At 50.3% G+C, this 14,508-nt stretch overlaps 1 protein-coding gene across 1 annotated transcript in view; it reads right to left on the bottom strand.

The window, feature by feature from the left end:
* astn2 (astrotactin 2) overlaps positions 1 to 14,508 on the bottom strand; it is a gene marked incomplete at both ends in the record, with an annotated part of 632,381 nt that overhangs the window by 202,886 nt on the left and 414,987 nt on the right. Inside the window, one exon of the mRNA XM_083657387.1 lies at positions 13,874 to 14,040. Coding sequence (XP_083513513.1) covers positions 13,874 to 14,040 — 167 coding nt within the window. The remainder of the gene's footprint in view (positions 1 to 13,873; positions 14,041 to 14,508) is intronic.

Genomic DNA, 14,508 nt, shown 5'->3' with positions numbered 1-14,508 from the left:
CAGCGGCACATTCACACACTCTTCGCTTCAACGGCCTTAGAATTGTGAGATGCACTATCCCCAGAAGACAAACACCCAATGGATCATAGAGGTTGTTTTCCATCTAATCTCTCCATTGTATAACATTGAAAACACACACTGCAAACTGTGCCATTGTATGTCCCGAGATACATATCCAGCAATTCCCTACCCCCCCCCCCCCCCCCCCCCCCCCCCCGAAAATGGCTGAGACGCATCCACGCGCGCGCGTGTGTGGATAGCATTCACCTAATGGCAATGAAACATGTATGGAGGTGGCACATAGTGATTTCACACTTTGGATGCGGAGGGGGAAACTGGATTATTATGAGTTGGATACTCGGCTGGCGTTTTCCATCTGTTCACTCCAACGCATCTACGGTACTGGAAAGAGGAAGTGACTTAGTAAAAGGGTCTGACTTTTTTGCTGGAGCTGGTGACTGGTTTGTGTGGCATGTTGTGGGTTAAGTGTAGAGCCGAACATCTCAAAACAACAAGTGGAATTCAACTGCAATCTTCTATTTGGCCATCGGGGGGGGGGGGGGGCAACTGATAACATTTATCGGTTGTTATCAACTGATAAATGCCGTGCGAAATGTCCCCCTTCCGTGTCAATGAGCCAAGCTTCTGTGATAATCTATGCAAATTAAAAGTTGACTTTTGAAAGTGTCTCAACGAGGGATGTTTCCCCGATTCGTCAGAGCGCGAATAATTCATTTGACTGTAATATTCTTTCAATATTACCGTCAAATGCATTAGTCGTGCTTTGACAAATATTGTATTCGTCAAAGCACAAATAATGCATTTGACAGTAATATTCTTTCAGTATTATTCAGATGCGTTATGCCTATAGTCACAGAGGAAAAGCACAAACAACGTGACTGGCTGTTGTCGCTGAACGCAGAAGAGACAGAGAGGGGGGGGGGGGGGGGGGGGGGGGGGGGGGTGGTTTGAGTTCCTCCTCAGCCAGTCTGGGTGCCTGTGACTCACACATGGAGCGGCACTAGAGAGAGAGACAGAGAGAGAGAGAGAGAGAGAGAGAGAGACAGAGAGAGAGAGAGAGACAGAGAGAGAGAGAGAGAGACAGAGACAGAGACAGAGAGAGAGAGAGACAGAGAGAGAGAGAGAGAGAGAGAGAGAGAGACAGGCAGAGAGAGGGAGAGAGAGAGAGAGAGAGAGAGAGGCAGAGAGAGACAGAGAGACAGGCAGAGAGAGAGAGAGGGAGAGAGAGAGAGCGAGAGCGCAAGGGCATCATTTTATGCTATTTAATGTGATTTATCACAAATCCACCCACATCAACTACACTAACAGATATTACAATTTGACTGGTGTATTTATCGATAAACGTAACATTTTAAGCAAACGGAGCCATTTATGAAAGCTACTGCACTGAGGCCCTTTAACTGTATGTAGCATGAGTTAGTCCACAGAATTTGCATGAAATGAATGAGAATTATACACAAAACACATTCACTTAGACGACGTAGTGGATTCTAACACGCATGAAATAACAGCAGCAGTGTATTGTTAAACCTCTCCATCGAATTATTTGTCAAGACTTACACAGTCTCACGGACACACAGGATCTTTCAATCCACAAAAGTCTCTAAATCTTTCATTGAGCTGTCTCTGTCTGTTCTGTTCTGTTTGTTTGTTTGTTTGTTATAAGGCTGCTCCGATCGCCCCTCAACATTTGCCAAAACACTTTTCAACGGTCTGGAATCAATCTGGCGCCAGGAAAAAAGAAAGAAAATTCATCCCACAGGGGGACAGACACTACAGCAATATTTTACGTTTCTAGATCTTCACACTCACAGAGCCAATTGTCACGTCATCTGTGACGTCACAATGGCTCGAGTGACATCATCAGTTGAGATCAGTTCAATGGACATTCGATGTCATTGCATCTAATCATTGAGTGACATCACTGGTGACATCATCATCGGGTGCTGCTGATGTCACAATGGCTCTGTGAGTGTGAACATAGATATATATAAAGGCTAGATAGCTTACCCGCGCTGCCGGCCAATGGAGAGCGACGTCGTCGCATGGCGGCCATCTTGCTACAGGGAGCTACTAGGAGTTATGTGTTATGTCTCTCAGTCATTCACCACATTCCTCCCCTGCCCAAGCTCAATCAGCCCAATCTACACCAGCTGTGTCGAGTTCATCAGGTGCCACCAATCATCCGCAGAGACACCGCTCCTACAAGAGGGCCCGCAGTCTACAAGCCAGTGCTTGATCGTACTGGTCACAGTGGTTCGTGTTCCTACCGTTTTGGTTATTTTGAATATCCTACTCTGGCTTGCGCTTTACTAATTCCAACCTGTCCTTCCTCTCTCCAAGGTTCCATCCCTCCGGCTCCCTCCAGTGTCTCCCAGCTCCTCCACCGTTCTCCTCTACTCCTCCGGATCCCTCTCTCCCTCCGCTCTCCCCCACTCCTGGATCACCCTCTCTCGGACGGACCTCCCCCATTGCTCAGGACTACGGCTCTCTCTCCCTCGGACTTCCCCTCTCGGATCTCGGACTTGGTCAGATAGCAGGTTACACGCACATTTACAACACCCAGCGCCATCTATATAACTGCACCACACTAGCTACGCACGTTAGACACACACCCCCACTCACACTTTGGTTCTACACACACCTCACCTACATTCTGCCCGTACACCCATACATTCCCCTCCACGAAGGCCCCCAGATTTCGTTCAGCCCCTTTCTGTACTATTATTATTTTTTTATTAAATATTACTTGTATTTGAATCCTTGTGTCCGTCTGTCTCTGGGGTTCTGCCACATTTGACTATTGATTCGTTTGGTCACAACAGAACGATCAAGCCATGATGAGTCAAGGCGGAGCCCCGGGGCAGACGGGCGGCCCTAAGCCCGCAACTTTACCCTCCCCTCTTGAAAGAGTAGTCAAGGAACATGCGGCTCAACTCACTTCCCTCCAAGCCGAGTTAATCAGGGCCTTCCCCGCAGTCCAAGGACAGATTGCTGAGCTCCAGGACTCCTCCCATTCTATGTCCAATGCCCTCTCCGCCCTCTCTAACCAAATGGCCACCATGGCAGCCGCACTGACTTCCATCCAGCAGAAGCTGGACGCTGGTCCCGGCGTAGCTGCCGCGCCAGCTCCCCCTGAAGCACCGCCCTTGATTCCCCCTGGTCCTGATCCACCCCGGCCCGAGCCCAAGCTAGCCAGTCCCCGTGTTTTCGGTGGGGATTTCGACCAAGGCAGGGGTTTCCTCCACCAATGTGAGTTGCTTTTCCGTCATCAGCCTGCAACGTATGGGTCAGATGGAGCCAAGATAGCGCTGATTATGTCCCTCCTAGTAGACAAAGCACTTAGCTGGGCTATTTCTGCGGTAGACCTAGACTCCCGTTTCTCCTCTGACTACAGCGCCTTCCGTCAGGAGTTCAGCTCCGTATTCGATCATCCTACGGACGGGGAGGACGCTGCCAGTCGTTTGTTAGCAATCCAGCAGGGGTCGCGGTCTGCCGCAGAATACACCCTCGAGTTCCGCATACTAGCCGCTGACAGCCGTTGGGGAGATACTGCGCTCCGTAGCGCTTACCGGCGGGGCCTGAGTGAGACCATCAAGGACTTGATTGTGAGAGACCGCCCCTCCTCGCTCAACGAGCTTATCACTCTCGCTCTCCAGATGGATGAGAGGCTACGGGAGCGCCGCCTGGAGCGCACTCATCGTTCGGCCCCTATCCGAACATCCCCAAGACCTATCACCCCCGTGACAAACAGTTGGACCCCGCCCTCTCGCCACCTCTCGCTGCCACCGGCTCGTTCTGCGTCCAGCACGGGAGAGGAGCCGATGCAGATTGGCCGATCTCGTCTCTCGCGAGAGGAGCGAGAGCAGAGACTGCGGGACCAGCTGTGCCTCTACTGTGGGCAGACCGGCCACTTCATCCGCGCATGTCCGACCCGGCCAAAAGACCCCGCTCACCAGTAAGGGGGGTATTGGTGAGCCGTGCCATGATTCCCCAGCCCAAAGAGGGCCTCAACCGTCTCTTCCCTGCTACCCTCTCCTGGGATAAGGAGTCTATCCCTGTGAGTGCACTCATCGATTCAGGAGCTGACGAGTGTCTGATGGACGTCTCTCTCGCTCGTCAGGCAGGAATCCCCTTAGTCCCTCTAGACCGTCCCCTGTCTAATCAGGCCATAGATGGGCACTCTTTGGGTAACATCACACACAGCACTGTCTCCCTCACCCTCACTCTCTCTGGTAATCACGTTGAAAGTGCACGTTTTTTTGTGTTACATGCCCCCACAGCGCCCCTAGTGTTAGGAAGACCGTGGTTGGAGAGACACGACCCTCACATCTCCTGGGCTACTGGGCGGATTCTGGGTTGGAGTGTGACCTGTCATGCCAACTGTCTTCGCTCCGCCCCCTCTCCGTCCAGTAACCCCAGGCCCGTGCTCTCTCCCCCGGATCTCACTGGTGTCCCCTCCACTTACCATGACTTAGCTTCGGTGTTCAGTAAGGACAGCGCACTTTCACTTCCCCCTCACCGGCCATATGATTGTCCCATTGAACTCCTTCCCGGGGCAGCTCTCCCCACTGGGCGACTATACAATCTCTCAGCCCCGGAGAAGGAGGCAATGCGCAATTATATCTCCGAATCCCTTGTCTCAGGAGTGATAAGGCCATCGTCTTCCCCCGTAGCGGCGGGCTTCTTTTTTGTGGCAAAGAAGGATGGCGGCCTGAGGCCCTGCATTGACTATCGTAGGCTTAATGACATCACGGTGAAGAATAAGTACCCACTTCCCCTTCTGAATTCCACTTTCGAGCCACTAACTCACGCCCGGGTGTTCACTAAGTTAGACCTACGTAATGCTTATCACTTGGTGCGGGTCCGGAAAGGGGACGAATGGAAGACGGCCTTCAACACTCACCTCGGGCACTTTGAGTACCTTGTGATGCCCTTCGGCCTCTCCAATGCCCCCGCCGTCTTCCAGGAGTTAGTCAATGATGTGCTGCGCGACATGCTGAACTTCTTCGTGGTGGTGTACCTGGACGACATCCTGGTCTTCTCTCCGACCCTGGAGGAACACTACCAACATGTCCGCCTGGTTCTCCAGAGGCTGCTGGAGAACAGGCTTTTCGTTAAATCCGAGAAATGTGTTTTCCACTCCGCCTCCGTGAAATACCTTGGCTTCATCGTGGAGAAGGGGCAGATGCGCGCGGACCCTGCTAAGATCCAGGCTGTGGTGGAGTGGTCACGCCCTACCAACCGGACGCAACTCAGGCGCTTCCTGGGCTTTTCCGGGTTCACCCGCCGTTTCATTAAGGGTTTTAGCCAAGTGTCTTCTCCCCTCACCGCGCTCACCTCCACCTCCCGCCCTTTCACCTGGACCCCTAGGGCGGAGACAGCCTTCTCTGCCCTTAAGGAGCGGTTCACGACGGCTCCGGTGCTCGCTCACCCTGATCCATCAAGGCAGTTCATCGTAGAGGTGGACGCGTCAGATGCGGGCATCGGAGCCATCCTCTCCCAGCGGTCGGAGGAGGACCAGAGGATCCACCCGTGTGCCTACTTCTCCCGACGCTTCAACCCTGCGGAGAAGAACTACGATGTGGGAAATAAGGAGCTGCTGGCGGTCTTCGCAGCCCTAGAGGAGTGGAGACACTGGTTGGAGGGAGCCAAGGAGCCGTTCCTCGTGTGGTCAGACCACAAAAACCTGACCTACATGAGGACGGCGAAGCGGCTGAATCCCAGGCAGGCGCGCTGGGCTCTCTTCTTTAGCCGGTTCGACTACACCCTCACCTACCGCCCGGGCTCTAAGAACGTCAGAGCCGATGCCCTCTCCCGTATGTTCCCCGAGGAGTCCCCTGACGTTCCCAGCGCTCCCGACACCATCGTTCCCCCAGCCCGGGTGGTGGGTGTCGTCACCTGGGGAGTCGAGTCGCTGGTGAGACGAGCCCAGCGCGCCCAGCCAGACCCTGGAAACGGGCCCCGGAACCGGCTGTTTGTCCCCTCTGCCGTCCGTCCACAGGTGCTGGAGTGGGGTCACTCGAGCCGCTTCGCCTGCCACCCTGGCGTACGCCGGACAGCGGAGTTCGTACAACGGCGGTTCTGGTGGCCCAAGCTCAAAGAGGACGTCAGGGAATTTGTGGACGCCTGCACCATCTGTGCCCGCAGTAAGGCCTCCCATCGTCCACCAGCTGGCCTCCTGCATCCCCTCCCTGTCCCCGGTCGACCCTGGTCACACATTGCCCTGGACTTTGTTACCGGCCTCCCCGTGTCCCAGGGCATGGACACCATCCTGACCATCGTCGACCGTTTTTCCAAGGCGGTTCATTTCGTCCCACTGCCCAAACTCCCCTCTGCTGCCGAGACTGCTGAGCTCCTGGTCTCCCATGTGGTTAGACTCCATGGAATCCCCCAGGACATCGTGTCCGACCGTGGCCCCCAGTTCACGTCGAAGGTGTGGCAGGCCTTCTGCCGGGGAATGGGGGCCACTGTCAGTCTGACATCCGGGTACCACCCCCAATCCAATGGGCAAGCAGAGCGCGCCAACCAGGCCATGGAGGCGGCCTTACGTTGTGTGACCACCAGCAACCCCGCCTCCTGGGTCAAGTTCCTACCCTGGGTGGAATACTCCATCAACACCATGGAGAGCTCGGCCACTGGTATGTCCCCATTCCAGTGCTCCCTGGGTTACCAGCCTCCTCTGTTTCCTCAGCAGGAGCTGGAGGTGGCGGTCCCATCCGTCAGAGCCCACCTCCGCCGGTGTCGGCACATCTGGAAGGCCGCCCGTGCTGCCATCCTACGGGCCACAGAGCGGTCTCAGCGCTCAGCCAACCGGCGGAGGAGGCCGGCCCCGGCCTATCGACCTGGCCAGAAGGTCTGGCTGTTGGCCCGGGACCTGCCCCTCCAGACCTCCCAGACCTCCTCCAGGAAGCTGGACCCCCGCTACGTTGGCCCCTATACCATCACCCGCATCGTCAACCCCTCGGCTGTCCGTTTGGACCTTCCTGCCGCTCTCAAGGTACACCCAGTTTTCCATGTCTCACTCCTAAAACCATGCTCTACCAGCCCCTTGTCTCCCCCTGCTCCGGCTCCCCCTCCTCCCCAGATCCTGTCGGATGGCGACCCCGTTTGGGCGGTCGACAAGCTGCTGGCGGTTCGGCGTCGTGGGAGGGGGTTCCAGTATCTAGTGGACTGGGTGGGCTACGGCCCGGAGGATCGGAGTTGGGTGCCCCGGTCCTATCTCGCAGACCCCTCCCTGCTCGGCGATTTCTACCGGGACCACCCGGGTGCTCCTGGACGGTCGTCCGGTGCCTCCCGTAAGGGGGGGAGTACTGTTATGTCTCTCAGTCATTCACCACATTCCTCCCCTGCCCAAGCTCAATCAGCCCAATCTACACCAGCTGTGTCGAGTTCATCAGGTGCCACCAATCATCCGCAGAGACACCGCTCCTACAAGAGGGCCCGCAGTCTACAAGCCAGTGCTTGATCGTACTGGTCACAGTGGTTCGTGTTCCTACCGTTTTGGTTATTTTGAATATCCTACTCTGGCTTGCGCTTTACTAATTCCAACCTGTCCTTCCTCTCTCCAAGGTTCCATCCCTCCGGCTCCCTCCAGTGTCTCCCAGCTCCTCCACCGTTCTCCTCTACTCCTCCGGATCCCTCTCTCCCTCCGCTCTCCCCCACTCCTGGATCACCCTCTCTCGGACGGACCTCCCCCATTGCTCAGGACTACGGCTCTCTCTCCCTCGGACTTCCCCTCTCGGATCTCGGACTTGGTCAGATAGCAGGTTACACGCACATTTACAACACCCAGCGCCATCTATATAACTGCACCACACTAGCTACGCACGTTAGACACACACCCCCACTCACACTTTGGTTCTACACACACCTCACCTACATTCTGCCCGTACACCCATACATTCCCCTCCACGAAGGCCCCCAGATTTCGTTCAGCCCCTTTCTGTACTATTATTATTTTTTTATTAAATATTACTTGTATTTGAATCCTTGTGTCCGTCTGTCTCTGGGGTTCTGCCACATTTGACTATTGATTCGTTTGGTCACAACATTATGAGCATCTGTTGTTGGGTTAGTATGGCAACATCATATGATCATAACTCCTAGGGAAATGGATGAAACTGCATGAAACTTTGTGCCTGAATCCCTCTCATGGCATAGATGCTTCGGTTTAATTTTGGTGTAATTTGGAGCCCATCAAAAAAATAGTGTTTTTAGTGTTTTTTTTTTTTTTTTTTGTCTATCTCGGGAACGGAATATGCTTGTAATAAACCAAACCGTTTGTAAATCCGTCAAGATTTCAGCGAGTTATGAGTATTTTTGTCTGTGCAGGTCACCAGCTACCATAGAACGTACCAGAAAGGCACTGTAGCAAGATGACGGCCGTTCAACGACGCTGCTGACTCCGCCTTAAGCCATCTAGCCTTTATATATATCTATGAGTGTGAAGGCCTAAAAACGTTAAATATCACTGTAGTGCCCCCCTGATATAACCCCCCTTGGGAAGAAATCCACCATCTGCTACTGGATAATAAGGTAACTCCGTCTACTGAAAGTATTTAAACTGTCAGCAAGACCATCTGCAAGTAAGTTATGCTAAACAAACAACATCATTTGGTAGAATATGTAAGTAAAAATGTTCAAAAGGTCAGCATTAGGTAGGGCCTTTAAATAATCGCATGAGCGAGCACCCCCTTGTGGTCAGTAAGTTTGATTTCTGGCCACCACTAAGCACCAATTAAGGTCTCAGCCAATCAGGGGAGGACACCAATCTAGTTTTCAGTTGGTGCTCTGTAGTCAGTGTGTCGCTGATATTTCACCACGTCAACGTGCGTTGCCACATTTGGCAGGATATTTATCTCCTTTCAAATTCTTCCACCCTGGATTCCTTTTATCATCTTGAATTATTTCAAGATGGGGGGCCTCCGGGCAGTACCTGCGCGAGGATCGCAGGTTCGAGCCCCCGTGTTACCTCCGGCTTGGTCGGGCGTCCATACAGACACAATTGGCCGTGTCAGATTAAGGGTAGGCCTACGTGTCCTGGTCGCTGCACTAGTGCCTCTTCTGGTCGTTTGGTGCACCTGTTCGGGGGGGGGAGCGGAAATGGGGGGGGAATAGCATGATCCTCCCACATGCTACATCCTGCCGGTGAAACTCCTCGTTTTCAGGTGAAAAGAAGCGGCTGGCGACTGCACATGTACCGGAGCAAGCATGTGCTGGTCAACAACACTCCCCAGATCGGCAGAGGGCTGTTGGGGCTGTTTATGGTTGCATTTTCTAAAAGCCTATGGTTATATAACAGTTTTTTTTATGATGCAGTATGCAGACAGGGTTAAAATGTTATCTTACCGGTCAGATAAATGTTAGAATGGAATAGCATTTACAGTTTCCATGGTGTCAGACACAACAGTGATGGCATCTCAGACATTGCCAACCTCCTGGGACTGTCTAGAGAGTACACCGCAGTATAGATTTGACAGAGAATGATGCAATGAACAAAACACATCCAGTCAGCTGCAGTCCTGAGGGTGAAAACACAGACGCCGCGCAGATCAGAGAGGTCAGAGGAGAATAAGTGTTGGGCAGTAACGCGTTAATACTAAGTAACAGGTTACTGTAATCTGATTACTTTTTCAGTAACTAAGCAATGTAAAGCGTTACAATTTCCAAGACAGTAGTCAGATTACAGTTACTAATCCAAGTAACTCAGAGTTACTTTTTTCTCTGTTTGCCTTATTTATGCAGAAAAACAAAAGAAAAAATCAGTAGAGACCATTGATTGCTTTGTTTTATATATATATATATATATATATATATATATATATATATATATATATATATATATATATATATATACTGTATATATATATATATATATGGGGTAAAAAAGAAGGAAAAAGTAACTAGTAACGTAACTAGTAATCTAACTAATTACTTTTGAAGAAAGTAATCAGTAAAGTATCAAAAAAGTAGTTTTTTAGGGAGTAATCAGTAGTCAGTAACAAATTACGTTTCGAAAGTAACTTGCCCAACACTGAAGGAGAATAACTCATTCAAGCTAACTGGCAGGCCACAAGTACACAAATAACATTGTCAGAGCCGAAATAGATGTATTGTATTATTATTGGGTTATGTATATAATAATGTATGTAAACATGTAAATTACATATAATTTAGTATTGTTTGTTTGTTTTTGAGTGACATAGCATTGGGTAGTATTTTGATGCACTGCTCTCTTTGTCTGTAGCAAGTGGAAGCAGTTTTTGACTGCAGCGGTAATATTTTGAAAAATGTTTTTTGAAAGATTAAACAGCACATGCCTATATGCACTGTAACACGGGGTCCTTGCAAATGAGAGCTTGCTCTCAAGGGCCTCCCTGTATAAATAAAGGTTAAAAAATAGTATAATCACAAACCGAAAGGGTTGGATTAGGGTATTTCGTTTGGGAAGAGGATGCGTTGAATTTTTGGAAAATGGTTTCATTCGTCTTTTTTCATTAAATTTTTCCTGTTTGAACTTGACAGCTCTTGACACGCTAGTCGGAAAACAATCCATACGCAGCCACCAGCAGAATGTAATTCTACAGTGGTGCTGTACTAAGTGCACACTGGGGCATCTCAGGACAGACGACTCACTGAACCTGATGTGGAGCGGCTGCAGCAGCAGAACACCATTGCTGCTTGTTAGCTGCGGTGTCAGCTAAGAACAAGATGAGCTAAGAACAACAGGGGTCTGTTGGCAAATGAAAGGGTAGTAAAAAAAGTCGCCTGGTCGGGTTTCTCTCTTGCGAAATGCTGATTTGGTGCGAAACAGCCTGAAGCCATGCTCAACTTGCCTGGTGTCAACAGTAGCAGGCTGCTGTAATGGTGTATGTGTGTGTGTGTGGTGTGGTGTGGTGTGTGTGTGTGTGTGTGTGTGTGTGTGTGTGTGTGTGTGTGTGTGTGTGTGGGGGGGGGATGGTTCTGTATGCTTGGCACGCATTAGGCCGCGCGGTAATAACCGAGAATCACCGGAGTGCCACAGTGTGTTAAAACATTGTTGCTGACCAGCTGCGCGCCTTCACGGCCACAGCAGCACCTTTCCAAATAGAGTGATCGCCTACTTCCCGCTTCAGCACTGTACAGTACCGGAGATTTTCTTCTGCCATTTCTTTTCAACATAGACATTTTGTAAAATGCTCATAAAAATAGTTTCACTTGGTCAAACCAAACGGTTCAGCTATCTTTAGAATCGGGAGAGACCATAGAACATTTCACTCGGACCAAAACTTTAAAAAAAAAACATTGAAAAAATATTTTCTTTAAATAGTTTTACGTTTTGGTCCGAGTGAAATGTTAAGCGATCTCTCCTGTTTCTAAATATATCTGTACCGTTTGGTTTGAACAAGTAAAACTATTTTATAAGCATTTTACGAGATCTATGAGAAAGGTCTATGGGAAAATAAATGGCGGATGAAAATCTCTGGTACAGTGCTGAAGCAGGAAGTAGGCGGTCACTTTGCCTCTCTATAGAAACATCCAGGGGGATAATGCACCGTGTCACCAGGCACTCGTCATCTGGTTCCGGGGACATGACAGTGACTTGGGTTTACTCAGGTGGCCCGTGGGTTTACTCAGGTGGCCCGCGGGTTTACTCAGGTGGTCCGTGGGTTTACTCAGGTGGCCCGTGGGTTTACTCAGGTGGCCCGTGGGTTTACTCAGGTGGCCCGTGGGTTTACTCAGGTGGCCCGTGCACTCGGCACATACTGTATCAGCCCAATAGAGCACATGATGGGGCTGCGATGGCATGAATGCGACGCCGGATCATGTGCAGGAACTGTGTGACAATATGGAGCCTGCAGAAAGAAAGAGCCAGGGTTTATCTTCAGTCCACGCCTCCAAGAGTTCAGGCGCTCCTGCATACAAAACAGAGCCAACCCACCACTATAGATATACTTAATAGAGTGGAGTTAAGAAACCCTGCCTTAGAGTTGACACTACAATGTACTGTGAACTCTATCTCTAACCAATGCAACCTATTATCTCAGAGAATGTCACGTATTTATGTATGTATTTATATTGTATGTACTGTATGCATACGTACAGTATGTATGTATGTATGTATGTCTGTCTGTATGTATGTATTTATTTGAAGGGTCAGAAGTCTGCGTGTTATTGTAATTTTATAATGAACCAGTATTATACAATCTATACCTACATACCCATGCACACACATCCAGTACATCTATACAGTACATACACACAGTGTCACTAGTACACACGACGCTCGCACACGCGCACATACAGTACACACATACTGTACATGCGCACGCGCACGTACACAAATAAATCACTTCTTCTTCGACAAACACACACACACACACACACACACACACACACACACACACACACACACACACACACACACACAAAAATAAGTCATCACTTCTTCTTAGCCAGCCAACATACACAATTTACACATTTTGTTAATTCCCAAACACTCAATTGATACAAATCATGGGGGCGTCTGTGGTAGTGTAGTGTAGTGTAGTGCCTGCATGATATGAGGAAAATCTGCGATGTGCCATTGTTCAATATTGAGATAATCAAACAAATATTGAAGTCTGCAAATTCGCTATACAGTTCCTACAGTATGTCTTTCTGCTGTAATTACAGTATACTGCTAACATAGAGCCCAATAATGCATGTCTCTCTGTTAGAAACTACACACAGCGTGTGTGGGCTTGGGTGGAGGGGCGGCGCGCACCGCTGCAAGGGAATGCATGGCGCGTATAAATAAAGTGATTTGAGTTATTCATTGCGTTTCAGGCAGTCATCGCGATGTGTTTATTGTGCAGGTTCATATCGCGATGACGATGAAAATGCAATTGATCCTGCAGGTCCAGTGTAGAGGTAAAAGCCCTCGCCTACCACCGCAGAGACCCGGGCTCGAACCCCGGGCTCGAACCCCGGCAGCGGTGCTTCCGGCTTGTCCCAGACGTTCAACAGACACAATTGACTACTTGCACAACTCCACTACTTGCTGCAGTCACAACAACAGTGATCAGGCACACCTGACATTAATCAGTTCATCCAATAGTGCAGGACAGGAAGCCAAGATGCCCTACTCATTTCAGGAAGTAGTGGAGTTGTGCAAGTAGTCTATTGGCCGTGTCAGCAAGGGGGGGGAAGCCGGTGGGTTATGAGTCCTGGTCGCTGGACTAGCGCCTCCTCTGGTCAGCCGGGGGGGACCTGTTCGGGCAGGGAGGGGAAGGAACTGGTGGGAATAGTGTGATCCTCCCACACGCACTACATCCTGCCGATGTAGTAACTCCTCACTGTCAGGTGAAACGAAACGGCTGGCGAGTGCACACATGTAACCGGAGGAAGCACGTGCTAGTCTACGGCTCTCCCAGATTGGCAGAGGGGGGGTGGAGCAACGACCGGGACAGTAGGGGGGAATTGGCCAATTACAATTTGGGAGAAAATTCTGAAAAAATGGCAAATAAAAAAATACAAAATTATATTCCACCTCATTACTATCTATAGGCATATAAAGAAAGTGCTTACAGAGCCTCTGCTTGCATTTCTCTTTCTCCTCATGTAGTGAGGCTTCCAATTAAGTCTTCCAGAGCAGTTTATTGATGCAGCCGGGCCTTCACAGAACTATTTCCATCAGCACCTTTCTATTCATTTGCATGGAATTAAAATGCTTGGATGGAGTTTGCGTGCACGGCGATGCATTAGAAATGTACAATTTCCACCCCGTTAGTTGATAATTCTCCTTGTCGCCTCCCGAACCGAAAACCCGCCAACCTTGATTGGCTTATTTACAGTACATGTCTGTGTGGGCCGTTAGGTGTATTCTCACCCGCAGAACATGAGCACGTTGCTGGAGCCGGGGTCGTCCACCAGGGGCACCAGCTGCTGCAGACACAGCTGCTCGCAGCCCCCGTTGAAGCCATCCGTGCAGTCCGTGCCCCTGGAGTAGTCATAGCAACCGGAGCCGTCTCTCATCGGCCTCAGCCCCTCGGGACACTGCAGGAAAGACAGGAGGCAGAGGAGGAGAGGGAGGAGGAGGAGAGGGAGGAGCAATGGTGGGAGGCGCAAGGAGAGAGAGATGAGTGAGAGAGAGAGAGGGATGGAGAGAGGGAGAGGGAGAGAGGTCAGGGTGTGCATTTTAATCAGGCACGTCGAAGGAGGGAACGATTGCAAGATTTAATTTGATTTATTTGTCCTTTATACAGGTTAGTCTCGTGGTGGAGATCGGGATCCCTTTTTCAAGAGAGACACCTGTTACCATACAGAACACACATAAAACACTTCCAATACATACAAAACGTTCAACAGACATGCATTCAAACGTTCAATGATTCGTATAAAAAGCTAATTAAACTATAAAGTGGAGAAACAATTACACATTTTTACCAACCTCTCTACTTTTAACCCTTTTGAAAACCCTCACTGAGACCAGCTCCTGTCATTTCAGGGCCTTCTGAAGCTCAT

The sequence above is a fragment of the Poromitra crassiceps genome (assembly GCF_964638095.1).
Source record: "Poromitra crassiceps genome assembly, chromosome: 21".
NCBI classification, from domain to species: Eukaryota; Metazoa; Chordata; class Actinopteri; order Beryciformes; family Melamphaidae; genus Poromitra; species Poromitra crassiceps.
This window is presented reverse-complemented; position numbering and strand designations above follow the sequence as displayed.